Consider the following 27,205-nt stretch of genomic DNA (forward strand, 5'->3'; position numbering starts at 1 on the left):
CAGAGCCAGGAAATGACTCAGCTGAAGGCTCAGGCATCCATGAAGGCTTTCTGACTTCTCTCACCAGCCATGTGACTGTGGATGCTGGAAATACACTGTCTCTCCACTCTGAACCCTTGAAGGGCCCAGTTTCCTAGGTGTGTACTCTAGTGTGGACACTCTTGGAAGAGTTTATGTGAATCATGGCGTCCCTGAGTGGTATGTCCTGCTCTCACCTCCAATTTACAGGTGAGGAAACTGAGGCTTGGGGAGTTTAAGTTACTTGACAAACACGTGCAGTGGGTGGTCAGTGGAGCTCTTCGCTGCTGGGCTTTCATTTGCTTTTCGAGTTGTGCTCCTCCTGTGCTGTGACTCCTCCAGGCTCGGGGGCAGAGTGTCGTCTCAGCGTCACAGCCCTCCACCAGCATAGGTGGTGTCGACAAAAATAATCCATAACCAATCTATAAATGAAAATTTGGGTGAGTTTATTCTGAGCTTAAATCTGAGGATTATAACCCGGGAGAGTCTTTCCACAAAGGAACAGAGCACTCCAAAGAAGTGGGGGTATAAGGGTGGTTATATACCCTCAAAGAGGATGTTTCACATAGGATTGAAATGTCCCTTTTACAATAGTCGCGAGACTGCTCTGTCGCCACAGCGATTGATGGAAATAGCAGGTAGGTCTTCTGTCTCTGTGAACACAGCAGGGTGGCAATCTGTTGTCTCCAGCTGGGTGGTCACAGGTGAGCTGGGAGGTGAGTGCAGCAATCAGTTCCTAGCCTAAGGAAAAATGCTTATCCCTAAGGAAATGCTAATGTGGGGGAAAGTTGCACCTTTATCTCAAGGGTCTTTGTTCTGGCCATAGGAAATGTCTAAGTAGATATGCAATGCGTGCTCAATAGCCACAGTCAGGCCCTTTTGAAAAAAAAAAAAAGTCAGGCCAAATTAGGTTTATACCAAATGGCTTCCTCATATACTCCAATATATCCTATTGCTTGCCATTTTTATTTGTCATTTCCCCCTTTTGATCTCTAATCTTTCGATAGAAAGCATTGATGATCAAAATATTGTCCCTCGGCGCCAGGGTGGTTGCTGCCTGCCCTGGGTCCATCATGTCCCTCGGTGCTAGGCTTTTATTTCATTTATTTGCCTAGTTGTCCACGTTGGGGGGAAATAGTGGACAAGCATGGAAGTATATTTATTAACAGAGGAAGCATTTCATATGTTATGTAATTAATTTAGATTGTTGCACAAACATTGCATATGCGCTTTTCTATGACACCTTGCATTTACATTGTATATGATTATAGATCAAGTACAGTAACGATAATAACAGCATTTTTGAAAGGATTAGTCTGAAATGCATTCTTAGTCATAGTCTCTAGCAGAAAAGGCAATTTGTCCAGGGTTATAAGACAGATCAACCATCTCAAGCCGTCGAGCAATCATTACTCTAGTTTGTATGCTACTCTTACAACACTGAGTAAAGAAAATAACAATTAGTTTGAATATTATGCTAGTACAAGAATTCCAAGAAGTAGTAGAAATAGGAATTCCAATCTGGATTGGAAAAGGGAACTGATACCGGAAGGGAGCTAACCAAACAACTCAAGACTGGGTGTTGGATCGCATAAGGCATCCACTTGCTTCTTCAGAGATGACACATTGGAAGATTCATGACGTATAAAAGCACAGCATTCAGTCTGAATGATTGTCTATGTACCACCTTGGGATGCAGTAAGAATATCTAAAGCCATTCTGTTTTGAATGACAGCCCTTCTCATTAAAGGCATTTCAGTATTTAATGAGACTATTCCTGCTTGACTATCGTTAAGGGCTTCTTGAGTAAATTTAGTCAGATCTTCCATATGTAATAATGACATCTTTTAGCTCCAAAGGAGCAAATATGGCTGCAAATACAGCCATACCAGTGGAGCACTGAACAAGCCCATCCGGCCTTAAAGAGAGGGAGATTGGCAACAGGTTTTAACTCAGCCTGACTCCTTCCTTGCTTTTAAAGGAAACTCGGGGTGCAATGTTTTAGCCATCCAGGCAGTAGCCAAGGCCAAAGATTTGTTCCACATAATCATTGAGTTCCATTAGGAGTCACTCGATAAATTCCTGGCCTTCAAGACCAGTCTGTTCCAAATTAATCACTTTAAGTATGATAGGATTCCAAACAATTATAAAATAGGTATACAGTTTAAGCATAACAAAGGTTTAAATGAGGAGATATAAGGTTGGGAATACAGGTCTGGTCTGGAGTCTTGGGACAGCTGTCTACAACAGATGTCATCTTCTTCTCCTCCTGGTATTGTCCTTTTCAACAGGGCTGCAAAGAGTCTTATTTGATGTCTCTTTCAATAAATAAATTCTTCAGGTTACAGTCCATGATCCTAAAGTTCTGGGACTTCTCTGTGAAAGAATCAGCTACAAATCTTTCATTTCTTTTAAGCACCACAATAAGACCATGAAAACAATGTAATACATCCCTTAAGCAAACCTGGTTTATATATTTCTTCATTTAATTGCATAGGCTGTTGTATTATTTAAAAAGGAGACAGCCGATGTTTACAAAAAGTATAGATCTAAGATTAAAGAGCTCTAGCATAAGAGCTTTTGGCCGTGAGAGAGTAAATGTTTCTGAAAGCTTGCCAATTAACTTTTGGTTGTGCCATTAGTTCCTTTTACCAATACTGAGGATTGAGGATGGTAGGCACAGTAGAAATGCTGCAATATTGGCCAAACGTTACAAATAGATTTGAGTTTCCCCAGTCACTGTGTAACTCGGGAGGAATTCCTCAAACAGGAATTTATTCTTTTTGATAATAATTTACCTAAAGCCATCGCTCTTCTGCTAGGAAAGGCCTCAAAACAATGTGAGAACATACAGATCATTACAAGATATGTTTATCCTTGAGATGGTGGCATTTGGACAAAGTCCAATTGTCATACCTCAAAGGGTCCCTTAGGAAGGGAAAGTGGCCTTGTGACCCATGGAGTGGGTTGCTTATTGGGACCGAACCACATCTGCGAGGGGGTGTCAAAAATTCCCCCTTTTGACTGCCACATCTGTTTCTCTTGTTCTGTGGCAATTTCTTGAGCCTGTAGAAGGAAATCTTTTATGGGTTAGCAGAGTTAACAGAAAGTAGCAGGCATTCTTGAGGCTAGACAGTGGAACATCCTCACCTACACTTAAGTAAGACTCATTTGTAAACCAAATTAAACAATAGAATGCAGTCGTGGTCTTCTCTCCCTTGTGATGTTGGAAGGTAACAAGGTTAATGGTTGGAGCAAATTATAAATTTGTTCCTGCGTCCAGGGGGCAGGCAGTCAAGAAGACTTCTAGATGTCAGAGTCAAAGCATCTTTTTGCAGCTTGAAATGTCTGATGATGTCATCGGGCATTCAGGTATCTTTTTGAGTGGCTTACAGCTTACACAGCAACAGACAGGAATCTCTCTTAAGTTTCTATCAAGTTGTTCAGCTTCAGTTTGCAAGGTTTCAGGAAAAAGAGCATGATCAATTCTCAATGATTCCAAATGAAAATTAGGGAAAAATTGAAAACATTAGTTTGGAAGTTTATAACCAGATATTTCAGTAGAAGAATTCAGGATGCAGTTCAGTTCACAGGTAGAAAAAGGCTCAAAGACAATTAACAGAACTAGGATCTAATATCCACAAATGCGTATTATAATTTTTCACTGAAACAATTCTTCTCTCTAAAATCACCCTCATTTTTACCAAAGATAGTCAAGTTAAGACTAATTGGTTTGCCAAAATAAGTTTAGTTTCAAGAAACTTGGCCCAATTATTTACATAAGTGCAGCAAGAATAGCAATTGATCATATAGGTTCTTAAATCTGCTTTGCTGGAATTTTTCATGAGGAATCTCAGATTGAACTTTAAAGACTTCTTGAGGCCAGAAAAGCCAAGCCAAGGATTTGTGCCATGAGGCCTTGCCTGCAATACCTTAGATTTGGGTGACTTCTCTCCTTTCTTGAGATTCCCCAGAATATTTGAAGTTCATTGCACCTGCCAGTAAGCAAGCTTCCTTACTTACCAGGTAAGATTGCTGGAATCTCTCTCTGTAAAGCAAGGTACCAGGCCCATATTTCCAAGTGGCTTTATTTCCAGAAAGTCAACCTTATTCCTCAAAGGCAGTATTGTCATATCTGAGTCTGTATCTTTCTCTCAAACATGACATTCCAGTCAAAGTTTTGGTAAGATAACAAATGTGTCCTGTTACAAGGAGAACAGATTCTTATTGAACTTATGCAAATAACTATATTGCCAAGAAATAGCCATACTCACTCACAAAGAGTTTCCAAATTCTGGAGGGATCAGGTAGGGAGAAAAAGACAAATGTTTCAGTTTTGCTCACAAAGGTATAATTTCACTGATTGCTATAAGACATGGTTAGCATAAGAGAAAAGATTTCCTTAAATCTGAGAAAACAAAACAACACATCAAAAACAATATTCCAAACAAAAGTTGTAAAAAAAATTATAATCATCCTCAGTTCATTCAGTCCTGTATAACTGGTTCTTGATCTTAATCTGTTAGCAGTTTTGTTTTTTAACATTAAAACTCATTTGCTTAATTGGATTTACTTTAATCTCAGTCTATGTGACCAAGCATAAAACTCCTTTCAGAATTTCTCCTTCACAAACCTTCTACAACTTTCTTTTTGCCTTCAGAATTTGTCCCATGCTTTCTTTCTTCTCTTCTAGTACATTAGGACAAATTTATCTTTCTTAACCAACCAAACAAAAATATTTCCATTCTTTATACCTTCTTTACTGAAAACTTACATTTTAACTTTCCTTGAATGCAGAGCTGTTTTCCTTATTAATTTCCAATGGCTTTAATTACATATGTTAATTAGAACTTTTAACCATTAACAGACAAAAGGTAAGCAATTATGAATTGTCCTTTATATCAGCATTCTAAACACTTCATAATTTCTAGGAACACATCACTTTACAGTTAAAAACCCATAGACTTTAGCATCTCTGCAATAAAAACCAAAAGCAGATAAACTTAGATGTTTAGCAACTTTTGTTCTATCCAATCCAAAAATTACCCAGATACTCAGATTTTTATCATTTAACTTGACTTGGCAAAACCAAAAAGAATTTCAAAGGTGTTTTTTTTTTTCCAAGTATACAGACCATAAAACAGTTATTGTACCCACTTTTATCTATTTAAACCGTTTGTTTCCAACACTTATGTTCAGATTACCTATGAAAACCTCATAAGACATGAGACAAAACTGGTCCTCATTTAAAGCTATTATTTTGCTAACGAATTTCTAACAGACAACATGAACTTATTTGACTAGTAAACCCAGGCTGCATGCCTGCATCGTTATGCAAATACCGACAACTCTAACAACAAGACTATTTTCAATCAAACCAACAAACTTAAACAAGCTTTCATTTACCAAAGGTTAATTCACAAGATGTTAACTTTGAAAGATACTGGGTTAATTTCTACTACATTTAGAATTTATGTAAGCACTTACTTTATGCCAAAACTCTTGATTTCTCAGAAACTGGGTTTTAACTCAAATTACATTCCAGGTTGATCTACCTGTCCAACTGCATCACAAAGGCACAGACAAACCCAAGTTTTCGATTTACAGGAGGTCCAGGTTCTGGTCAGGTCCAGCCTGAACTTAACCTCGACTTGGTGACAACAGAAGAGATGATGAGCAAAACAGACAAAGAAAAGAAGAGATGAGATCAGACCTCATCCTCATGGCCTCTTCCAGAGGGTTATCAAGATAAGAGTCACACAACAGTTCCCATGCTGGGCACACAACCCCAGCAGGACAGTTCACAGAATAAATCACAGGTCTCCCACCCTTATAACTGACTCAGTAGGTGATTAAAATACTCAATGAGTCAACTGTCAAGAGAGGGCACCCCACTTAGGGTTGCTGGGGTGATCAGGCCCAGAAACCCAAAGTTGGGGCTCCCAGGGGTGGAGCCTTTTACTCCTTAAAGATTTCTTTGTTTCCTGGTTGCAAAGCTAAAAAGGAGGCGAAAATGGCCATTGTAACTCTAAGAGAGATGAAGACATTTGGGTTAATTCTATTCAGAAAAACTTTTTGTAAGCGCTTACTTTAATAGAAGGAATAGAGCTCTTTAGAAAAGAAGATGAGCTCTGAGATTCCAAAGGCAGCTGCAGAGGAGATGGAAGGGATAAACAGGGTGGGACAGTTTCTGAATTCTTATCCTTTTTTAATTCAGTTACAGTCTCTGCCAATTTACGGTTAGTCTCCTGTAAAGAATTCACTTTATCATTATTACGTTTTGAAGCCTCTAAATGCCAATCATAATAAGCTTCCCATTCTTTTGCTTTAGTTTTAGAGCTGGCTCTTTCTACTTGTGCGCACAAATACAGTAGCTTTGAGATATCGAACGTTCCCCACTTTGGCCACTTAAGTCATTCTTAGTTAATCCTTCCCATTTTGTTAGATACTTGCAAGCATTGTTTCCACACAGCAAACCAGCTGGAGTTCCATTGGGAGGTCGCCCATCCGGGAGCTGGCCGGCTTTAAAAAGCACGGTTTTCCCATTTTCTTTTTGCTTGTCTGTTTTTTTTTTTTAATAAAGTCTGAACAACTTCTAAGGACAGTGTAGTGGGTCAGAAGTGTGCTGCTTGTGAGTGTTACTCCCCATAGAAAGGTCATAAACACTCTTAAGTGCCTCGGTTTTTCCCTCCGGCCGCCTAATACTGCCGTGGGAGCTCGGAGCGCAGGTGACCAGCCCTTATGTGCGCGTCCCCGGACAAGCCTGTAATTAATTACCGTGAATGAGAGTGGAGTTCCCTATGGGACCGCTGCACGTCACGAGGATTGATCCTCTGACACTCCCGCTGAGGTCCTTAGTCACCTAAGGGCGCCTTTTGGTAAAGGCCGGGAGGAGCAAGTGTCCCTTTTCTTCGGAGCTGAAGACATTCAGTCTCTCATTTCTCTATCAAGCAGTTTGTTCAGACTTTATAAATACAATTCTTTCCAATTCAAAGCCAAATTAAAAGGACAACCAACCCAGCTCACTCCAAGCTCCTCTAAGCCCCTGAGGCTTAGGAATTCTCTCTAGGTTTTTCTCCACCTAGGAACTGTACCGGTACCCCTCAAAACCTCTAGTCTTAAGACCTTAACCAGCTCATATAAACTCTTGGACCATCGACTTAAAATAAGGAGGTCCGGGTTTCAGGAGAACTCACCAAGGTCACCTGAAGAATGCAGTGATCCGGGGGGCTCAATGGGCCCTTATTGGTACCGAATGCCGGTTCAGTGTAGATTCCAGGTGGCCTCCGGTGGGTTTCTCTGAAATCCTGCCGCGACTACGCCAAGAACTGTCGACGAAAATAATCCATAACCAATCTATAAATGAAAATTTGGGTGAGTTTATTCTGAGCTTAAATCTGAGGATTATAACCCGGGAGAGTCTTTCCACAAAGGAACAGAGCACTCCAAAGAAGTGGGGGTATAAGGGTGGTTATACACCCTCAAAGAGGATGTTTCACATAGGATTGAAATGTCCCTTTTACAATAGTCGCGAGACTGCTCTGTCGCCACAGCGATTGATGGAAATAGCAGGTAGGTCTTCTGTCTCTGTGAACACAGCAGGGTGGCAGTCTGTTGTCTCCAGCTGGGTGGTCACAGGTGAGCTGGGAGGTGAGTGCAGCAATCAGTTCCTAGCCTAAGGAAAAATGCTTATCCCTAAGGAAATGCTAATGTGGGGGAAAGTTGCACCTTTATCTCAAGGGCCTTTGTTCTGGCCATAGGAAATGTCTAAGTAGATATGCAATGCGTGCTCAATAGCCACAGTCAGGCCCTTTTGAAAAAAAAAAAAAGTCAGGCCGAATTAGGTTTATACCAAATGGCTTCCTCATATACTCCAATATATCCTATTGCTTGCCATTTTTATTTGTCAGGTGTTTCTTTACCTTGGCTGCACAGTAGAATCACATGGGAAGTAGTCTGAAATTCTAATGCCCAGGCTTCACCTTAAATCAGAGTCTCTGGGGTTGGGACCCAGGCATGAGTATTTTAAAGCTCATGGTGATCACAATGCAGCTAAGGTTGAGAACCCCTGCCAAGAAGACTAGAAACACTTTGATGCTTCTACTTGATTTACATTCGGATTCTGACATCTTTCCTTTCTCTCCTCCATCTGGTCTGTTACCAAGTCCCATTGATTTTTTTTCCATTAGAGTGTTTCTCATTTCAGTTTCTTTCTTTTCATTCCTGCCGCCTGCACCAGAATTCAGATCTTGAAGCAATGCCTGAACTTTTAAAATATTCTTGTAAGGGGTTTCTATACTTGCAGTCAGTTCCCCTTCAGTCCACCCTGCATATGCCCTGGGAATTTTCCCAAAGCACAGCTTTCTAAATCAGTGCTCCTAAAATATTAATGTGCATATGAATCACATAGGGATTTTGTTAAAATGCAGATTCTGAATTCAGTAGGTCTAGGTGGGACCTGAGATTCTTTTCTAACAAGCACGAGGTTGATGCTGATACCCTGGGTCAATCACAATTTGATTAACAGGATCGAGAATCAGTCACTTCTCAGTATCTAAAATAAGTTCTCAGTGCCTCAGAGTTGCCACAAGGTTTCTTAAGAGGATAGTTACTAAAAATTCCTGCAGCTAAAACACGAATATCAGATTAATTATTAAGTTAATTAAGGCAATGTATGGACTAATGATGATAGTGCTATTAATTGGGTTGCCAGATATAGGAAATAAAAAATACGTCCCATGTAACATTTAGGACCTAGTTATACTAAAAATTATTTGTTGTTCATCTGAAATTAAGTTTGACTAGAGGTCTTCTATTTTATCAGGCAGCCCTAGTTGTAAACAAAATGATGCGGGGTTGGTGACCCGAGGAGTCGAAAGAAAGATTTCTTAGACTCTCAAGATCTGGCAGTAGTGCTCTTTTATTTAGAGAATAGTGTGGAATAGCCTGGGGACAGGACCCATGGGCAGTCAGAGCTTCTGCTGCCGCCGCTTCTGCTGCCCCCGCTGGCATGGGGACAGAGCCCATGGGCAGGCAGAGCCGCTGCTGCTGCCCCCGCTGGCATGGGGACAGGACCCATGGGCAGGCAGAGCTGGTGCGTGGGGACAGGACCCACGGGCAGTCAGAGCTCCTGCTGCTGCCCGGAGTTGAGGGTTAGGGCTAAATTTAAGGCATAGGTATGTGAGTCATCTCTTTACAAGACAAAGGAAAAAAAGTTAAAATGGTACCAGTGCCGGTAGGGTCCGGCCATGGGGCGGTCCCACAACTTTTAGATAAGAATCAAACCGGATTGAGTAAATGGCAGAAGTCACCGCTCAAATATTATCTTCAGCTAAAGACAAAGGAGGATTTTGGGGTGGGGGGTTAGTTACATGAGGTTGCCAGACAGTAAACAACTTAAGTTCTTGCCTTCCCCATTAAGAGTTTCCAGAGATAAAGCCATCCCCCCTTCCTCCTGGCGCAGAGAGGGAGGCATGGAGATTTCCTTCACAAATGCAATTGTCTCTGATCAAAGGGCAAACAAATTCCACTCCTCGGAGCCTGCTTCTTATCTGTAGTTTTAAAAGTAACCAGCCTAAAAATCCTGAACATAAACTGTTTTAAAATTAAGCAGCCTAAAAATCCTCATCACAAGGACTATGATTCTGAGCTCTTAAGAAGACAATGTTCAGCTTTTAGTTAGTATTTATGCTTTAAAATCATGGCCCAAAACACAACTTTGTACTGGCCAAGAGACTCAGTTTGAATCCTACTCTGATTAAAGTCCTTCTAAATAGTGTGAACAGTCTCAACCTGTGTCGCTGTGTGTAGCTGGACCCAAGGCCCCTCTGCTGGCTACATGCCTTGTCCCCTCACTAGAGCTGTCATGCAGGGGGGCTGGAAACCTTTCACACAGCTGTAGGGCTGACTGCATATTTTGTGGGGCCCATTGGAAATGAACATTCAGAACCCCTTATGCAGGAAGCAGGGGGAAATACGCAGTTAAAGGTACCAAAATAGGAAGCATTTTCCTTTAAAATATCTTATTACTTATAAAACATAACAGGACTGAAAAAGACATGAATAACATAAATTTACACATTACAAGGCAATCTTATCAGTCTTACTTTATATAACATATACAGTACATGACACTTTCTCAATATGTTGAAACAGATCATAAGATTTTTGTCTCACTTATGCAAATTCCTTTATTATGTCATGAAAATATATAAAGTTAGTAACTTTTATTTTAAATTGATACAGTTGAAAGAGGTATCTGTTATTTTTGGCAGATGCAAGATTGCAGATCACGTTCACTTATGCTGAGGAGAAGAGTCTGTGTTGGTATAAACACTCGTGGAGCCATGAAGAGTGTTTTATAGGCTATGACAACATTGAAGGGATTTCTGATAAATTATTTCAAAATACAAATTTTATTACACCTAGAGCTGATGATCCTTGTGGAAAAATTTTTCTAAGAAGATTTAACCCTTCAAACAAATCAATTTCATGCCATCTGAATTTAATTTTAAATGTAAATTTATACTTTGGCATTTCAATGTTTCCTCTGACATTTCCCATAACTTATGGAGGGTGTATAAATAACTGAAAGCGTGCTCTGCATTTGCATATAATTCAAAATGCCTTTTTATTCATCTACCATTGTGTCTTTGGTTACATGGAATATTAATTTTATACTTGTCTTTCTTATTAACACGTGGTTCTTCTGAAGGTTCATGTGAAAAAAGTGTTTTCTGCTGACTGCAATGATCTTTTAATTTTCTTTACTATTTCTGTTTGTGGATATTTACTTTGCAACATTGCAGCAGTTGTGAAACCAGAGATATTAAATCTTTTGAATAATTCTAACACTCTTCAATTCTCCCCGATATGATTTATTGCAATGCCCAGTATCCACTTTTATTTTGCAGGAATTTCTTGGTTCGAGTTTTCTGCCTGAGTACCACAGTTCGTGTCCTTGCATTCGGGCTTGACAATTGTATTTGTGCAGATGCCACGGGGACAGGCTCCTGGGACAGACAGACCAGACAGCCTGCAACCGCGGGTCCTGGCACACCCCCGTGCAGTGGCCCTCCTTTCTCCTAAGGCTGAACCTGCCGCTGCCTCTGCTACCACCACCACTTGGGGCCCTGCTGCCCCTGGAAACATCCCCATCAGCAGCCAATCTCCTGAACGGCAGGGCTCTGGAAACATCCCAGGGGTTTCCGCCAGGGGATGCATTGTCAGGGGCTGCACCTTTCAGCCAGGAGAAGGAGAGCTGAAGTACAGCGCTCCGGAGTCTGAAAAAAGGACTGGGGAGCAGATGAGAGCCCCAGGGCACCCCGGCTGGTCTCTGGGGACTAGGGCACTAGCCCCTCCTATGGCATCTCCTTCAGGATCTGTGGGTCCCTGAGTTGTGGAAAGCCGCCCAGCCTTCTGAGCTGGGGGCCCGCAGGGTTAGCTCTGGTTGCTCTTGGCACTTGTGGGAGAGCAGGGTCAGAGCAGAGGGCAGGAGTTGGGGGCTGAATGCTGGTGCCCACCCCTGCACACCCCGCGGTGGGCGAGGCCGCCCCTGCCTCCCTCTCCAAGGAGCCGACCACGAAGTCCGAGAAGCAGAGAGGGGAGATGGGGAGGGAAAGGCAGTGGGGCTGCAGGGCACGCTCGGGTCAGCACTAACCGCTGGTGTAAAGGGACGAGTGGCCACTTCTGGCGGAACAACAGGCGGCGGTGGAAGGCAGCGCTCAGGCCGTCAGCGGGCCTGCGGGGGACGCACTCACCGAGGACCAGCAGCACTTTCCGGCTAGGCGCCCGATGCGCACGGCAGAGCTCAGGGTCCGACAGCGCCTCGCAGGCCCGCACCCGGGGCTCTGGCCCCTCCCGAGTACACGTGCGCGTCAGGCCCCGCCCCCAGGCGCCCTGGCCCCGCCCCTCGCTCAACCACTGCGCTTCCCGTGGACCCTGATGTGGTGATGTTAGGAGACCCTCAGCTGCTGCGGTTCCTGGTGAGTCCGCGGCGGCAGTGGGTGGCGTTGGGCCCAGGGAAGGGTAGGTGAGCTCCCGGGAGAAAAGCGGGTCCGCGTGGGGAGGCCTATGCGGGGCCCGGCGCAGGGGCCAAGGATGCGGGCGCCTTGCACGTGGACCCCGCTCCCCACCCACTGCGTCCCAACCCAGGTTGCCGCCTCCCCCGAACTTGGTGGAGCCCGCAGGCCATAGACACTTAGGCAGCGTGGTGTCCCACCCTTAGACTCGCCGTAAGTGGCTTCGGGGTGGGGGCCATGTTGTGCCCAGAGCAGCCTCACAGGGGCGGGGATGAGGGGCAGTCTGGGGCCAACTCTGGGCAGGTGGTGCCAGGATCCTATGGATGCTGTGCACTCTGAGTTAATCAAGGGGCCTTGAGCTTCCCAGAACCAACTAGAACCCCTGGGGCCCCCTAGGATGCCAATGCCACAGGTGGGGGCGGGGGTAAGGCAAGGCCTCAATGGAAGACAGCCCCTCCAGCGCTGCAGTCCCCTTAGTGGGTGGAAGTCTCCATGGCTGGCCTTTGCAAAGCCTCGGGCCCTCAGGGCCTCCAGTCCTCCCACCCACACCAGCCAGAGGAGGGAGCCCCCTGGACCCTGCTTCTCTCTGCACTGTGCCTCCTTAAATTCCCTGGGGAGGAAAAAAAAAGCAGCAAGCAGATTTTCCTTGGAGGAAAAACTGAGTGTTTAGGATTCTTATTGAGAAACTGTTCACCAGCTAGGGTTTGGGCAAGTGGGGTTCTGGGATTCGGGGCAGGGGTGTGGGGACACTCCATCTTTGGTGGAGGCCCCCTCTGCACAGGTTTCTGGCTTCCTGTCTCAGACCAGCAAGGAGGTGGGATGTAGGCCATCTAGCTCAGACCCCCTGGAGGAGAGACAGATTGTGCCTCCCCTGATGCCCTGGATCCCCGCCCTATTGCTGGGTCCTCTGAGGCCCAGACACTGCTGGTCTGTGTTGCCCCTGCTCCATCCCACGCTGAGTGAGGCCAGGCCCTCAGGCTCCAGCATGGCCCTGCAAGACCACTGCTGCCCCCCTGCGGCCATGCAGAGGAGGCTGCCCATCCTGGCCTGGCTGTTGGACTCTGAAGATGGACTTCATCACTGGACTTTCAGTGGGGCTCAAGGTCATTTCCCACGCGCTGGCCTGTGCTGAGGTGACCTGACTCCTGCCCCAGGTGAGATGTCTGCCCCTGCTGCTGGCCACATCCCCGCCCTGACCCCACACTAGGCCTCATCACCTGCCCAGAAGCAGAGTAGAAATGCACAGTATCCCCTCCAGACAGCAGGGCACCCAGGGCTCCAGCCCCATGGGAACCAAGAAGCCTTGGTTTACAGTCTAGAGCATGTGACTGCCTTTGGGGAGACGCGCACCCTTATAACTTCTCTTGTCACACTTGTCACACACAGGTATCAGGGCAGTTCTGGGTTGTGTGATGGGGCCAGCAGGATGACTCACTGTAGCTTTAAGCATTATTTCTCAGACTCGCAGACTCACACAGAAACACGCAGGTCTTTGTGCTCCCACAGGTGGTACCTGTGGCCCCACTTGGGTGCAGGTAGAAAAGAGGTCCCCTCATCACAGCAGGTCACACTCATGGATGATCGAGGGTGAGTGGTTACCCTGCCTGTGTGCGCTCGTGTGCCCCAAGTACACAGTGGACACCGCAGACCCCTGTGCTCAGATGTCTACACCAGGGGCACCATGGGTGTGCCGAGTGCCTCCTGGGTGCTCATCACTCTCTCCCCAACAGTGTGGCTTCTACTCTGCCTTCATGGGTGCTTCGTGTAGTTCTTCCTGGTCACCTTCTGGCATGTTACCCTGAGCCCACCTGTGCTGTGCTGCTGGCTTTCCTGTGGGCTGCATGCAGTTAGCCATGGGGTCCCTGCGCTTGGGTAAGACTCTCAGGCCTTCATTCCATGGTGGGGGAGGTGTGGTTCTGCTCTTCCCAGAGTACCGAGGCCCCTGCCTCCTGAGGATGGCCCTGCCCTCAGCATTTCCTTCTTTGCATTCCAAGGGCTATCCCTGTGGGCGTGTAGTAGGGGCAGGGGGACCCTCACCTCTCAGCCCTCCCCTATTCTGCTGAGAGGCCAGGACACTTGGAGAAGCTCCCAGAGCCTCAGACCCCAGCCTCCCTTTCCTGCTCTCCAACCAGCCCAAACAGGGCATGTCATTCCAGTCCTCAGCCTCAGTCTCATCCACACTGCCTTTCCCCACCATGTCCACCCATGTCCTCTGGGACCAGGCAGAGCTCTGACCAACACAGTATTCCCTCTTGGCTGCCAGGGTTCCTGCTGGACTTCGTCTCCTGTGCCATCATTAAAGGTTTCACCTCTGCTGCTACCATCACCGTGGACTTCAGGCAGATCCAGGTAGGCTCACTGTTGGCACTGGGGCACCTGCAGGGTAGCAGGACCAAGGCCAGGTCCTGATATGTGTGGGTCAGTTGACCCCTTGCTTTCCAGAGCTGGAAGCACATGGTGCTCGCGTGAGTCTCCATCAATGAAAATGACCCTCAGGGGGGATGTTGGGTGAGGGTCAGATTGTGCAACAGGTAATCTGGGGGAGCGGTGATGACAACCCTGCTCTTGGTGGAGATTTCCCGCCAGTGCGCTTGGTTCCCGCACAGGGTGGTTTGTTCCGCTGCCTCTACTACCCTCTCAGCCAGCAGCCTGCACAGCTCATGAGCATCCTGCCAAGATTTTGACAAGCGGATAATACCTCCATGCTCATTTAGCTAGATGATTTCATTTTTTTTCCAATTTCTGTAGACTGTCTTTCAAATGGCTTGCTTCTTTATGTTTCTGTTTAAACCTCCACGAGAAGCACTAGATCAGTGACCACTGGTTACCCGAGGCCGTCATTGGTTCTCCTTTCCCTGGGTCTGACGTTCCTGGGGGGCAGGAGCTGTCTTGCTCCCGACCGTGGCCCCCAGTGCTGTGCTTGGTATAAAGCAGGTCAGCGCTCAGGTAGGTGTGCAGAGTGGACCAGAGCTGTCTTGTACAAATGAAGCTGTGGGGCCCCTGGTGGCAGACTCAGGGCCAGGCCTCTTCCTTGTGACCTGGTGTTCTCACCTGGGTCTGGTTCTCCAGGCTGGCCTGTGCAGTCTTCCCTGATGGAGGGCAGTGAGCAGATCAAGGCCAGGAGGAGGCGTGTGTGAGAATCCAGCAGCTGACATGTCTTCCCTCTCACTCTGTTCTGGGGCTGGATCCACACTTTCCCTGTGCTTCCTTCTCGCCACACCCCTGGGAGGGAGGTTTATCATCATCTGCATTTAGAGATGAGGAAACCCCTTAGAAAGGTGGGTGAATGCGATTTATGTGTTATGTACACACACGTCAGGGGAAGCTTGGCAAATGGTCTGTCCTAGGATAGTCTGTCCTTTATTCTATAAACAATGTCTTTCCTTTTTAGTGTGAGTAATGTCCCTTGATATGATCATAATACAGATAGAGGGCAGCTTCATTGTGCATTCATTACCTGGCAACCCTATGCCCACAATGTCATTAAAACCTTGACCACGTCATGACAGCCATCTGAGAGCCCCTAGGGTGGGGTGGGGTTCTCCTGACTGCCCAGGACAGAAGTGGAGGAGGCGGAGGTAGGAGGTGTCCCCTGGCTAAGTAGCCCAGACTTCCATGGCACCAGTGCCTCAGTCACCTTGGCCCTGGTGAGCGGTGTCTTCACCCAGGGGTGCATACTGTGATCGGTGATAGTCATGTGAACTGAAGGGACACCAAAGGCTGGTATCAGGAACAGGCACACGCCTGGACAAATCCAGAATGTCTTTGTATTTGTTTTTGTTTAACCGTGAAAGGTGCGTTAAAGCCTGATGAATTTTAATAGACACGTGCCCTGAAATATCCCGGCACACAGAGCTGAATTTTCTACAGTTCCTTGTTGCTCTGCCTGCTGGTTGTGCTGCTCTTTGTTCATGTCTCTGATCTTATATAGAGTTTAGGGTCAGACTCAGCTTCGAGAACAGCCTTTTACACACACTGTTGGACTCTTTTCAGTTTGATCCTGAAGGCATCTGTCACTTCTGGAATCCACTACAACGACGAGGAGGAAAGTCACTTCAATGCCTATGAAATGGAACCTTCAGGAGTTTTTAGTTATAAATCTTGGAATCTGGAAGATTCAATTCATGATTGCAAAATATTTATTTCCTAATATTTTGTTTTGTCATAAACTGATGCTTTTGAAAGAGATCTCATTAATTGGGCTGTTTGACATCTCTCTGGGGTGGAGCAGTAATAAACGCGGGTCCACATTCATGTTCGGGGTGCAGATCCACATGATCCGAACTCTTCCACTTCTTTTCCATTTGATGGTTCCCTGTGTTCTCCTCCCCCTGAGCTACAATGATTCTTTTATGACACTTGTGAATATGTTTTTTTAAACTTTAGGTGCCTTTTTTAAAAAAATTAAAACATAGAAATCCTCATGGATGTTTCAGGATGTCCTAGTACCTAGAACATTCGCTACTGGAATTCCTCTGTGTTTTCATTGCCCTGGTTGGGACCCTTTAAAGTGAGTGAACGAGACTCTGTCCTCCCTTCTGGGGGATGTTTTCTGTGTTGCTGATTCACCGTGCAGTCTTTAGTCATCATTACAGCGTCAGTGAGATATAGTTCACATGTAATACGAGTCACACTTTAAGGTGTGTAAATCAGTGTTTTTAATATTCTCACAGAATTGTGCAATGTCACCACAATCGATTTTGGAAGCTTTCCATCACTGCTCCAGAAGAAACACTCTACTCGTTTGGAGACAGTCCCATTTCTGCTAAGCCCTCAGGCCTAGGCAAACAGAAATTCATATTCTGTTTCTGTGGATTGGCCTATTTTGAACATTGCCTATAAATGGAATCATACGATGTGTGGCCTTTTGAGTCTGGCTTCTTTCACTCAGCATGACGGCTTCAGGGTCCACCCATGTTGCTGCATGTGTGAGCCCTCCATTTCTTTTCGATGCTGAATGGCATTCCATCGTGTGGCTGCAGCACAGTCTGTTTATTCCTCAGCTGATGGACATTTGGGTTGTGTCCACTTTTTGGCTATTATGTATTTGTCTGCTATGAGCATTCACGTACAAGGTTTTGTGTGGAGATCTGCTTTCATTTCTTTTGGGTCTGTACCCAGGAGTGGAATTGCTGGGTCACATGGTAACTCTTGGTGTCACTGTTTGAATACCTGCAAGGAATTTTCCCGAAGCAACTGCACCATCGAGTGCAGACCTGCAGGACACTCAGGTTGCAAGGACATGTGGCCAGCAGGGGGCACCGTGGGGCTATCTCAGAGGTGAGTCTGCCTGGCCCTGCCACCTGGGAAAGTCTCGCAGGCCAGAGGGAAGTGAGCAGTGAGTTCACTGAGCTGTGCTGTGATGAGACTGCAGCAGTCAGGACCTCCGGGACCCTGGGCCATGAAGGGCCAGGCTCTCTCACCACCTGGGGCCTGGGAGGGTGCAATTCTCTTCCTCCTCCTCTTCCTCCAGGCAACAGAGACTGTGCCTAGAGCTGAGGGGTGCTACAGGGGGTCAGGGACCCACACACATTTGAATGTAGGAACTCCTCCCCTGTTGGGTCTTTTAGATAATGAAAGAGATATGGGGGACCCAAGAGTCCCTGAAGGGGTCTTGGGAGGGGAGCTCTTGAGCACCTGCATGGTGCATTGGGCCCCTTTCCCCATCTGCCTCCTCACTTTGCACAGGTGCTGGGGGCCTCTCCTGAGTGCAAGACTCTGGGGAGCCTCAGCTCACCTCTGCTTCCCCCTCACTCACTCAGCTCACTGTTCTCTGTCTCCCGCTATTGATTCTGGGTCCAGATGGGACTGACTCAGCCACCCTCAGGGCCCAAGTCCCTGGGATAGACAGGCACACTCACCTGCATGGTAAACAGCAACAGTGTTGGCCAACAGAGAGCAGCATGGCTGCAGCAGCTCCTGGGCCATGTCCCCAAACTCCTGATCCACAGGAGTAACAGCTTGCTGTCAGGGGTCTCTGAGAGATTCTCTGGCTCCAGGTCAGACAGTGTGACCTCCTAGATGTCACTGCGATGGCCCAATCCTTCATTCCTGAAAGGTACGGACAATCAGTAGACCTGCCTGAATTGAGTTGTTGTCATTTTCCAGTGACATTAATCCCAGGGCATGGCAATTGTAGGAGACACCCTAAGGGGTCTTCTGTGTTATAGACACCCTCTTCCTTACCTCACTGTGAAATAATGGTCTAATTTCTCCTTGGTAAGGCAGTCAGGAGAAGTCACCCCATCCAGCACAGTGATTTCCTTCTTATCCTGTTGATTTAGAGGCACGAGGAGCCCACAGTGGCTAGTTGTCAGTCTTAACTTCCAGTTCAATGAGATCATCGTTGTGTCTCCTGGTGGCAGCATATATCCCTTTGGAACTAAGAGCTTTAGGCCAACAGAACATAAGGTCAAGGGGACAGAGGTTAAACACTTGGCTAGTGGGTCACTAGGGGTAATAGTTATGTCATTGCCATTTCCACTCCTTGATTCCTGGAACTCTGAATACCGGATGTGGGAGAGAGGGCATCACATGTCAATTAACGATTCAGTGCATTTAAAGCCTCCTGAAAAGCCATGCCCCAGCCCTACAAGGGATCGTCCCCTCGCAAACACTGTACTGGGAATTCAAAAGGCCACTGCACCATTCTGCCAAGCCAGCTGCTTCAGGATGGACAAGTGAATGGACAAGTGAATAGACAGTTAAAAATGATAAGCCAAGTGAATTCCATGAGCATGGGCCCATTGTCTCACATCATTTGCTATGAACTGAGTTCCTTGATCAGAAGCAAGGCTATGTGGAAACCATAACTGTGGGAAAGAGATTCTGAGCTCACTAATGGTAGTTTTCGCAGAAATGTTGTATTCAGGGAAGCCAAGTCCATATTCACAGTGAGTGTCTGTTCAGGTAGAACAGCACACTACCTCTTCCATGTTGGATGCAGTCCAGTGTCATTACCCTGACCCCAGGCAGCTGACTGATGGCTGTGGCGATGCTTGCTGTGTGAGTCACTCAGTGTGGGTCTCCGCTGCCAGCAGAGTGGGTGCCCAGCAGTGGCCGGAGCCAAATCAGTCTCTGTGAGTGGAAGTCCATGATGCTGAGCCCATGCAAAATGTCCATCCCTGGCACCGCGTTCATCCCTGCCACCACGTCCTTCCCTGCCACCGCGTCCATCCCTGCCACCAGGACCCCTTTGCTCGTAGCTCATTGGGTGATGCCAGGGCTGCTGGGGAAGAGGCTGATTGGTATCCACAAACAGGCCATCCATTTGATTAAAATCCTCCTGTGCCAAGGTCACCCTTTGGGGAGCATTCACATGTGATACAAATCTCTGTGCATTTTTTGCCCATTCAGAGAGACCTGTCTGCATTTTCTTGGTCAGCAGTTTTCCAACGGTATTGCTTCCAGGGACCTGACCATCAGGCCAAGCAGTTGTCCACAGCCCATGTGTCAGTGCGTGATCCCACTCACGGATCACATTTCCTATTCCAAGCAAAGTGAGCAGCCAGGAGTGCTGCTGGAAGTCCTGCTCACTGGAAAGATTTACCCTCATCACTGACCTTCGTGGATGCCCCAGAAAGGGGCACAGGGATGCTGCTGTGCACCTTTGGGTGGGACCTGCGTATCACAGAGTGCTCTGGAAATCTGGCCCAAGGCTTCTCCTGCTTCCCAAGCTGATCACAGGGGACTCCTCACGAGGCTGTTTCCACAGGGGTTGGAGAGGCTGCCTCCACCGGCAAAGAAGATTCATCAGAATTTAGAGCTGTTTTTTTTAAAGATTGGCGCCTGAGCTAACATCTGTTGCCAATATTGACTTTTTTTTTCTCCTTCTCACCAAAGTGCCCCCAGTCCATAGTTGTACATTCTAGTTGTGAGTGCCTCTGGTTGTGCTATGTAGGACGCTGCCTCAGCATTGCCTGATGAGCGGAGCCATTTACACACCCAGGATCTGAACCCGTGAAACCCTGTGCTGCTGAAGTGGAGGGCACAAACTTAACCACTCGGCTAGGGGCCTGACCCTGGGGGTCTTTGTGTTGAAGGATCCGCAGGCTGGGGGGTTGCTGGGATGCATGAGAGAGGTGCGTGGATGTCTCTAGGATGACTCATGTACACAGCTGGGGATGTGGACAGTCGATTAGAGCACAGATAAAAGAGGTCCGGCATAGTGTCTCTATCCATGCTTCACCCTGTGTGGGGGAGGGGAGAGGCATTTTTGTCTTTTTTGTTGACTCATTTACGTTTTCATTCAAAATTACTTTTGGACTGGCTACTACTAAGTCTCAGCACTCTCCCGGGTTTGAGTGCCACAGTAGTGAAACAACACTGTTAAGGCCACGGGCATCCTTTGGCTTTTAGTCTGACTCAGCGGTGGAGAAGTTGAGCAGATGTTTTCTGTGACTCAGTCAGTCGGACACAGTAAGTCCTTGCAGGAATAGAGTGTAGAGGACTGAGGTCAAGAAGCAAGCGCTTGGCTAGAAATATATGTATGTAATCGACTGAAGTTTATTAAAGCCATTGTAGCTACACTTGTGGATCTGCTCACTGGGAGAAATAACTTTGTTAATGTTCATAAAGCATGTAGGGTAATATCTAACACATGGCAGTGCCACAGAAGGATCTGTAGAGTAGGAATAAATGATGCATGGGCTGAGAGTAGAGGATTTAGACAAGAAATCTGGGGACATCTGTGCCACCTTCCTCACCCGTTTGCTTGCAGGTTCAGCCCTTCTGCACTTCCCCGGAGGTCCAGCCCTGTCCTAATGCACAGCCCGCATCGTGTGTGGGAGACCCATTCACCCTGCTGTCCACCCTCAGGGCTGTGGGTTCCTGGCTGCTTCCTGGGGGGACTGATGTCCCTGATCATCTTCCCCAGGGTGGACGAGCAACAGGAGAAGCAGGTCTCTCTCCTAAATAATAAAGGTTCTTCTGGAAGAATTCCTTGAGTGTAGTTATTAATGGACCCCTGCCCCACTGAGGGTAAAGGTGGGGACAAGTAAAGAAGGTTATGGAGACTGGCCTGCCATGGCTGGAAGTGACCTGTGATGAGGGAGAGAGGAACTGGTCACCTCAGGCCCCCCACAGAGAGGGTGTGGAGGAGGGTTAAAGCCCTCTGCCCTCTGCCCTCTGCTCACTGGCTGCAGGACATGGTCTCTCTGAGGGGTCAGTCACCCATGGCCCCAACACATAATTAACTAACGGTGGAAGGGGCAGAAGGGTGACTTTATACTGAAGAGGCCATATTTTTGAAGTAAGGAAAAGATGCGGTGACACCTGCAGCACAGCAAGGAGCCCCCTGGGGACGAGAAGCCCCGGCCCCTGTGTGAGGATGGGTGGGGTGCGAGGCAGGGCTGAGTCCAGAGTCTCTCTCTCTCCTTGCTCAGCCCTGGGGTATCCATCCCAGTCACAGGTGAATCTGGGCTCTGAGACAGCAGGGGGTGCTGTGGGCCTGTCCGGAGGGTCTGTGGGGTGATCTCAGCTGGGAACCCAGAGCCTGGAGCCCTGCCTTGTGCATCTGCTCTGTGCTCACTGGGGTCCAGCAGCTGGGAGCTCCCAGGGCCCTAGGAGAGGCTCCCCAGCCCCACCCATACTCAGCTTCCACCAAATGTGGGCCCAGGCACTCCAGGGGAAGGGGGTGGTTTGCATGAAGGGGCCCTCTCTGCTCTCCTGAGGGAAGAGATAAGAGGACTCTGCAGTTCCCTCACTCCTGAGGCTCCGAAGCAGAGCCTGGGTGTCTCCACCGTGGCCTGGACCCCTCTCCTCCTCGCCCTCCTCACTCACTGCTCAGGTGACTGGCTTTGGAAAGCAGGAGAAGTGATTATGGGGGACAATTTGGCTGCTCTTTAACCATAATTTTGTGCACATGCTGCGGGCAATAACCCCAGTCTCAACTCTCCGTGTCTCTACCTCCTCTGTTCCAGGGTCCTGGGCGCAGTCTGGGCTGACACAGGAAGCCTCAGTGTCTGGGTCTGTGGGACAGAAAGTCACCCTCTCCTGTGCTGGAAATAGCAACAACGTTGGAATATTTGATGTGGGCTGGTACCAAATTTCTCACGGTGCCCCCAAAACTGTGACGCTCAGAAGTTCTCGTCCCTCAGGGATCCCAGCTCGGTTCTCTGGCTCCAAGTCCGGCAACACGGCCTATCTGACCATCTCTGGGCTCCAGCCTGAGGATGAGGCTGATTATTACTGTTCAGCATGGGACGATAGCATCAGCAATAACACAGTGCTCCGGACCCATGGGGAACCGAGACCAAAACATGCCAACTATTACTGTGATCTGTATGTGGATCGTGGTGTTTCCACAGTGATGTAAACCCATGGGGAAGTGCAACCAAAACCTCCTCCTATGCTCAGAACGGCTCAGCCCTCGGAGGCAGGAGAGCAAGTGAGAAGGTGGAGACGGTAACACCATCATTGGGAGGGAGGCCCATGCCCCTATCCTCCTATCCAGAGGTTCATCTCCATGTGCCCCTTCCAGGTTCTCCCAGGCTGTGTCCATCCCTCTAGGGTGACTCCTCCAAGACTTTCCTTCCTCTCTCCCTTTCTGCCTGTGATGATGGAGGGAGGTTCAGCTCCAAAATACATCAACCGACAGTGAGACTCGGAGACCCAACCATGACTGTGAGACTCTTCTGACTCACAGAGCGTTAACAGGCCTACTCTCATGCATTAGTTTGATGTTAGAGACCAAATTAATGTTCAACATTTCTTCATATACATAAGCTGAATCCACAGCACATTTGCTGTTCTGTTTCACAGGCCAGATGCTCATCATCATTGCACAATGAAGATCATGAAGGCAAAATGCACTTGGGAAAGTTCATTTTTTAATGCTGCCAGAGATAGTTCATGCTCCCTGATATCTATTTCTCAAGCATTTCAGTCCTTGTGATTTTGAGTATCACTTACTTAACCATGAAAAAGTGTTACCTTTTTAATAGTGTAATTTAAAGTCTTCTCTAAACTTCAATATTGACTGTGGTAGATTTTAAAATCATTTATTGACTTGGGAAGGTGTTTGCTCTCTGATAAATTGGACAATCAGATAATATCCATTACTTCGCTCACAGCAAGCCCCAGGAATGTTTGTGGTGACAGTGACCAGGTTTCAGGCGAGTCTCCCCCAACATCACTTCCGCTGAGAGACTGAAGTTTGACTAGGGAACAGAAGGGGGCACTGTTGATCTCCCCAGGCTCTGCACAGTGGGTGCCCCCTGCTGTGTAATCCCACAAACTCCCCAGGGCTGGGGCGTTGGAGCCTCCTGTGCTGATGGGGACCCTGCAGCTGTGTCCTGTCTGGGCTGGGCAGAGTCTCCTGCTCACAGGGCTGTGTAGGGTTCCAGCAGCTGCTTCCTGCCTGGTCCCTTCCACAGCAAACTCTGGGTCTCACCCTCAGACTCTAGTCTGTCTACAGAGCCCAGCTCAGACTTCAGTTAATGCTCAGGATGGAGCAGATTCTCCAGTAAGGGAAAGTCTATGTGAGCAGCTTCTCATCTTTCAGGCCTCTGGAGAAGATAGAAGAGGTCTGGGCCATCCAGCCCCAGCTTGGCACTCAGGATGGCTGTGTCCCCATGGCCTCGACCTCTCTCCTCCTCTGCTCCTCTCTCACTGCACAAACAGGGACAGACCTCAGCGACCCAGCCAGCTCTGACTAGATGTCAGCCCCTTGGACTCAGAACCCCAGCATCTTCTCCCTGTTCCCTCCCCATCACTCCTGTCTGTCTGTCTCCAGGTCCCATCTCCCCGCCTTTGCTGACTCAGTGTCCTCCCTCTCTGCACCTCTGGGAACATCAGCCAGACTCATCTGCATCCTGAGCAGTGTTCTCAGTGGTGGGGGCTTCTGGATGAGCTCATAGCAGCAGAAGGAGGGAGCCCTCCCCAGTATCTCCTGAGTTTCAAGTCAGACTCAGGTAAGAATCAGGGTTCCAGGCTCCCCAGCCACCTCTCTGGATCCAAAGTTGCCTCCACTGACTCAGATATTTTATTTCTCTGGGCTGCAGCCTGAAGAGGGTGACATTACTGTGACACATGCCTCAGCTACTCCAATACTGACTCAGGTCACAGCCCCATGGAGAGTGAGACACAAAGCTCCCTCCACCCTCCTGGCCTGGAGCAGCCACCATGCACTGGCTCCCCCACGTCTAGCTCAGGGGGTGACTGCTGTTGCCACTTCCTCAGCCAGCACCTGACTTCCTCAGATGAGTGGATCCGCTAGTGTCTCACCTGGTTCGTGTTTCACAGGCAGAAAGCCCTTGATCAGAGACACAGTCTCTCAGTGGAGACAGTGGAGGAGACGAGGGTAGGGCGAATCTGGTCACACCAAGCTCAGCATCTAGGAGACACTCAGAGGTGCTTCTGGTCTGAGTGTTTCAGTCTGGGCTTCTGGAAACAGTACAGCACGCAGAATGGAACTGTGTTCTACATACTAGCAATCAGCCACTCAACATTGAAAATAAAAATCAGTACCATTTATGACAGCATAAAAATACATATTAATGAGGGAAAATATGAGAACAAATAGAAAGTGTTGTACACTGGAAACTAGGAAACGTTCCTGCAAGAAATTAAAGAAAACCTAAAGAATTTGCAGCTATATCTCCTTGTGGCAGAGCGTGGGCACAGCAGGCCTGGGGCTGGTGCTTCTGCAGCTGGGCCTGTGCCGACACCTGCAATGTGCACCTGAGTGATTTTTTCTGAGCATCACCTCCCCCAAGTGAAGGACCCTGTGACCTGTATCCCATCATAGGAGAATCAAGGCCCAGAGGGCTCTTTACAGAAGATGACATATGATTTCAGGATCCCTGACTGTGTCTCCAAGGCTCATCACTGGGACCCAAGTTCATAGTTCCAGGGGAAAGAATCCAGAACCTTTCATTAAATCGTAGATCACTCCGCTTCTGTTCTAACTGCCTCAGAAAGTGACAGAGTGTCCCCGCAGCACACGGTGTGCTGGCCTGGCCCTGGGGTGGTGCACCGTGGCGGTCCTACGCTTTGGGGAACCTTGCATCTCTGCCCTGTGCTTCCTTGAGACTCTGAGCTCTCAGGGTCTTTGTGGGGACTCAGGGTTCAGGCTGCATCCTCTTTCAGTGCTCATCTCAGATTGTTCTGTAAACAGAATCCAGGTCTCAGGGCCCAGAACAGGCTGCCCCTGAACACCCCACAAGCATATTCATTCCTTTGAATGAAAGTTACCTGAGAAGCACAAAGGGCATCCTGGCCCTCCTGTTCTGTTTCCCCTGAAACCAGGGCACACATCCCCAGGTAGAGGGTGCGCTCCCCGCGTCCTGAGCTCCAGAGCTGTGGATTCGGGCTGAGAAGCAACATAGACCTGCTGATGCCCCCCCAAAGGCTGAACTCTGCTGAAACACCTCACAATTACAGGCCCAAATCTAAGTTTCTTTGTCCTGTCATTCCTCACAAATGTATTGCTTCACTGTATAAAATATATACCTACTGCCTGCTTTGTTCACTCTCTGAGCATCATTTCTCTGTGATCTCCAATATGTACATATTAAACTGGGATTTCTCTTGTTAGTCTGGTCTTGTGTCAATTTTACTGTTAGTCCGGCCATAAGAACACAAGAAGGGTAGAAGAGGGATTTCCCCCACCCTGACTCAGGAAAGGCACAGAAAGATCAGAGGATGCAGATGTGGGTGAAGGGCCCCCACCTTTGCTCTGGGGCTGGAGTCCTGTAAGAGATTTGGGGCAGCTGTGACGTCACTTTGGAAACTAAGGAGCCTGTGATGGGATGTCTGCAAACCCTGGCCATGCTGGGGGTGGGGGTTCCAGGTACAGCACTAACCGAGCGCAGCATCAGACGCAGCATCTCACAGTGACTGGTGCCAGGCCCGCAGCCCAGCACTCCACCTGTGCAAGCTCCTCTACGACAGCATCGCTGTGAGGTGGCCACAGCCAGACTCACTGGGAGTGAGAACATGAGGCTCCAAAGGGACAGGGACAGAAATGTCTCAGACCTAGAGCTGTCTGCTGACCCCTGAAGAAGTCCCCTAAATGGCAGCCCATCCACCAAGGAGACAGGCTGATTTCCAGGTAACTACAATCAGGTGAGGTCAGAGAGGAATAAATGTGTACCCTCCAATCCCTTCTCTGGTCCTCCCCTCCTCCGCCCTGTCAGGGCCCAGTCCACACTAGGTCACCTCCTGTGGGGATGACCATGGTGGCAGTGTTGTGAAGCCCTTAGAAAAATGCCTGTTACAGAGTCGGTGCTAATGATTGTTCAATTAATAAATCCAGAAGTAAATTGGAAATTTAACCATGTTTCTTCCAGTGGCAGAAACTGGAAAGCTGTCAGGAAGGAAGGAGGAAACTCAGATTTTAATACACACACTTTTGTACATTTTGAGTTTTCTATGAGAGCATTATTCTTATTGCTATTACTGTACGAAACAAATCAACAAGGAAAAAATTTTTAAATTTCCCAAAAATATTGGCATAAAAACACCACTTAATTTTGCTCATGGACACAAGATAGGAATTCAGACAAGATGTAGTGGGGACAGCTTCTTTCTACTCTATCATGTTGGGGCCTCAGCAGAGAAGACCCCCTGGCTGGGCCTGACTGGAAAACTAGGGGTTGGAATCCAGGGGAGGTGACTTCACTCCCATGTGTGTAGTTGATGCCGGATTTGGCTAGAGGACCTACGTGAGACCTCCCCAAGTGACCTGGGCTTCCTCACAACAGGGCAGTCCTAGGGCATTCAGATGAGGGTTCCACAGGGGAGTGACCTGAGTGACCAGACAGAGTCTCATGGTCATTTCAAACAAAACTTTAAGCATGACACAATGTCATTTCCAAGCTATTGGGCAGTGACAAGGAGCACTAGAGTCAGCTCTGGGTAGAGGGAGGTACCTAGACCCCAGCTTTCAGTGGGAGGAATGTCAGGTGGTAATGCAGCCCTCTCCCTGTGGCATCAGTAGAGAGCTTGTGGGTGCTGGATTTCCACTCTCCACCCAGCAGTGAAGGGGTGGGTGCTCCTCCACATACCCACAGAGGTAGACACAGAGCAGGCCAAGAGCAGAGTGGGGACCTTTATCACTGCCATGTGGTAATGAGCTGCCCTGCTCTCCTGGAGTCAGTGTAGGCATATTTGCATCAATAAGGAGACACTCCTACCTCTCCCATCCAGGGAGTATCTGTGGAGGC

At 47.9% G+C, this 27,205-nt stretch overlaps 1 protein-coding gene and 1 long non-coding RNA gene across 2 annotated transcripts in view; both read left to right on the forward strand.

The window, feature by feature from the left end:
* Positions 1 to 13,791: 13,791 nt before the first annotated feature.
* LOC139041324 (uncharacterized) lies at positions 13,792 to 16,412 on the forward strand. The gene is made up of 3 exons (XR_011496251.1): positions 13,792 to 13,910; positions 14,302 to 14,387; positions 16,032 to 16,412. It is a non-coding gene; the product is annotated as an uncharacterized lncRNA (long non-coding RNA).
* A 2,740-nt stretch (positions 16,413 to 19,152) lies between these two features.
* LOC123281305 (uncharacterized) overlaps positions 19,153 to 27,205 on the forward strand; it is a 52,793-nt gene continuing 44,740 nt past the window's right edge. Inside the window, exons 1-2 of the mRNA XM_070493506.1 lie at positions 19,153 to 19,285; positions 21,959 to 22,349. Coding sequence (XP_070349607.1) covers positions 19,153 to 19,285; positions 21,959 to 22,349 — 524 coding nt within the window. The remainder of the gene's footprint in view (positions 19,286 to 21,958; positions 22,350 to 27,205) is intronic.

This window comes from Equus asinus, chromosome 21, assembly GCF_041296235.1.
Source record: "Equus asinus isolate D_3611 breed Donkey chromosome 21, EquAss-T2T_v2, whole genome shotgun sequence".
Lineage (NCBI taxonomy): Eukaryota > Metazoa > Chordata > Mammalia > Perissodactyla > Equidae > Equus > Equus asinus.